The 2239-nt window shown below is 59.0% G+C and overlaps 1 protein-coding gene across 1 annotated transcript; it reads right to left on the bottom strand.

Moving 5' to 3' along the window:
* Nucleotides 1–499: 499 nt before the first annotated feature.
* LOC119282062 (chitinase CLP-like) lies at nt 500–1938 on the bottom strand. Its single transcript, XM_037562415.1, has one exon. It carries the CDS (start codon nt 1936–1938, stop codon nt 628–630), a length of 1311 nt encoding a protein of 436 aa, XP_037418312.1. The 3' UTR covers nt 500–627.
* Between the last annotated feature and the right edge of the window lie 301 nt (nt 1939–2239).

The raw sequence follows: 2239 nt of genomic DNA, 5'->3' as shown, positions 1-2239 counted from the left end.
TGTCCCCAATTCTTTAAAAAAAATACCAGCATTAGTGATTTTGCTTCTAGAAATGTTAAGGCCCACGGGCGGGCCTTGAAACTATTTTTAGTGGGCGTGAACTATAGGAGTGGGGCACCTTTTGCAAAAATTCATCTAGTTTTGATTTTCTTTTTCATGAATACAAAGAAATTATGTAGAATGAGTGAGTTTTATATTTTGAGTGGGGTCCTAGGCACCCACTACATGAACGTGGGTCCATCCTTGTTAGTCCCCTTGTTCTAGTTTTGCCCCGGACCCTTGAAATCTCAGGACCGGCATGAATGTCGGCCATCTGAATTCCCGCGCTGATTTGACGCCCTGGTAGACTATTTTCTTTCTCAAGTGGACAAAGGTGTGCAATTTGAACTTGTGCAATATTCACATCAATTTGTGAACCCATTTTGTGCAGCGCGTGAGAATTCGGCACCAAAATTCAGATAGCAGAATGTGTATCCATTTAAAATCTGAAATCCTTGACGATCTGTATCATTTTATTCTCGTTACTAACACAACACTAGTACGCTAGTAATATTGAAACGAAACCGTAGTCGAGTACAAACGGACATGGTGACGGTGGCACTCCGGCGCAAGATCAGTGACACTCTTCTAAGAACTCCCCATGCTGAAGTCGAAGTTGCTGCAGGTAGTGCCGATGCCGAGGAGCAGCCCACTGAACGCGAACGTGTCCTTGTCCAGATCGAATATCAGCAGGTTGTTCTCCAACTGGTGCCCCCCGAGGATCACCGCCGGCGACTCAGCATGTGCCGGCACCGACGAATCCGTCTGAACGAACGCGAAGCACACCGTCTGGTCGTTCACCTGCACGAGCGAACTGGCGCCGGGCAGTGTCCAGTTCTGCCCTCCGTCCAGCATCAGGTCGATGTTGGCCACGGCATAGCCCACGCTGGTCATTGCGAGCTCCGACGCCTGGTAGCACATGTCGAACGGCGCCACCTTCTCCGCGCGCGCGATGCCGCTCGTGGCCGCGTCGAACGCGTTTCGGAGCGGCCAGTAGATGTCCCAGCGGAGCGCGGTGTAGGGCGTGACGGTGCTGAAGGCGGTGCCGCCTTGGCCTCTCCTTTCCATGTCGAAGGCGCCGGACGGCGTGGGCACGCGCTGCTGGTTCACGGCGATGCCGGTGATGGTAAAGTAGTAGGCGCGGTTTTTGGGGTTGAAGAGGAACGGGAGAGGGTTCTTGCGGAGGCTGTCGGCGAGCTCCACGGTTGGCGCGGCCAGGAGCTGGAACGGGCCGCCGCCGAAGACGGCCACGCCGTCCCCGGCCCTGGGCAGGCACAGCGCGAACTCTTGCTTCAGGCGGTACCACTGGGCGACCTGCAACGGCAGAGAGTTAAGCAGCCTCGCAAGCCCCGCGACGCCGGCCACGCCCGCCGGGAGCGAGGTCAAGAACTCCCCCGGCGCGCAGGACCCGACGACGGGGAAGGTGACCGGGAAGAGTGGGTTCTTGCCGTCCGTGGTGTTGGCGGCGATCGAGATGGTGGTGGCTTGGGCGGCGACGCAGCGCCCGTCGACCGGGTTGTACGGCAAGGCGGTGCAGATGCACGGGTCCTGCCCCTGCACCGGCCATTCCGCACTATCGCAGACATCCGGGGTGAACATATTGCGGATGCCGTTGCAGTCGCTGCCTTCGCACCCGATGGCCCAGTGCGTGCAGGGGCAGTTGGCGACCCAGAGCATTGGGCCGGCGAGGTCGAGGAGGAGCGGCCCCCCTCCGTCCTTGATGGCGATGGTGTAGAGGGAGGTGGAGGCGTCCTTGTTGACGCGCGCCACGAGGGGCCGCCAGGCCGTAGGCTGAGCCGCTGCGTCGGGCGGCGACGTCCCCAGCAGCACCGCCAGCGCCAGCAGTGCAGCGGCTGCCGCGCTGCGGCGGGGCTGCTGCGACATGCCACGAGCTTGCATGGAGTAATTGACTGACTGATGTATCTACGTGCCGATGGATTTGGGATTTGGCCATCGGCGCGGTTGCGTTTATATAGTCGCAGAAGAAGCTTGGGAGTTTGGGTAGGGCGAGTACTGGGGCAGGGACACAAGACACAGACGAATCGCGTCGACCAACGCCGTCGAGATTCCAGCGGCGACTTAGCTAGTGACGTCCACCTCGTGCGTTTGCTCGACCTAGGCGTCGAAGCTGCAGTGCACCCGGACCCGGTCATGGAGAGATCCTGCAGATCACCGGCCCCGAGCGTGCTACTTGTCCCCT

This window comes from Triticum dicoccoides, chromosome 3B (assembly GCF_002162155.2).
Source record: "Triticum dicoccoides isolate Atlit2015 ecotype Zavitan chromosome 3B, WEW_v2.0, whole genome shotgun sequence".
Classification (NCBI taxonomy): domain Eukaryota; kingdom Viridiplantae; phylum Streptophyta; class Magnoliopsida; order Poales; family Poaceae; genus Triticum; species Triticum dicoccoides.
This window is presented reverse-complemented; position numbering and strand designations above follow the sequence as displayed.

Excerpts from the sequence above, each read along its gene's own strand:
- LOC119282062 (XM_037562415.1), bottom strand. The coding sequence starts at position 1,938 with ATGCAAGCTCGTGGCATGTCGCAGCAGCCCCGCCGCAGCGCGGCAGCC.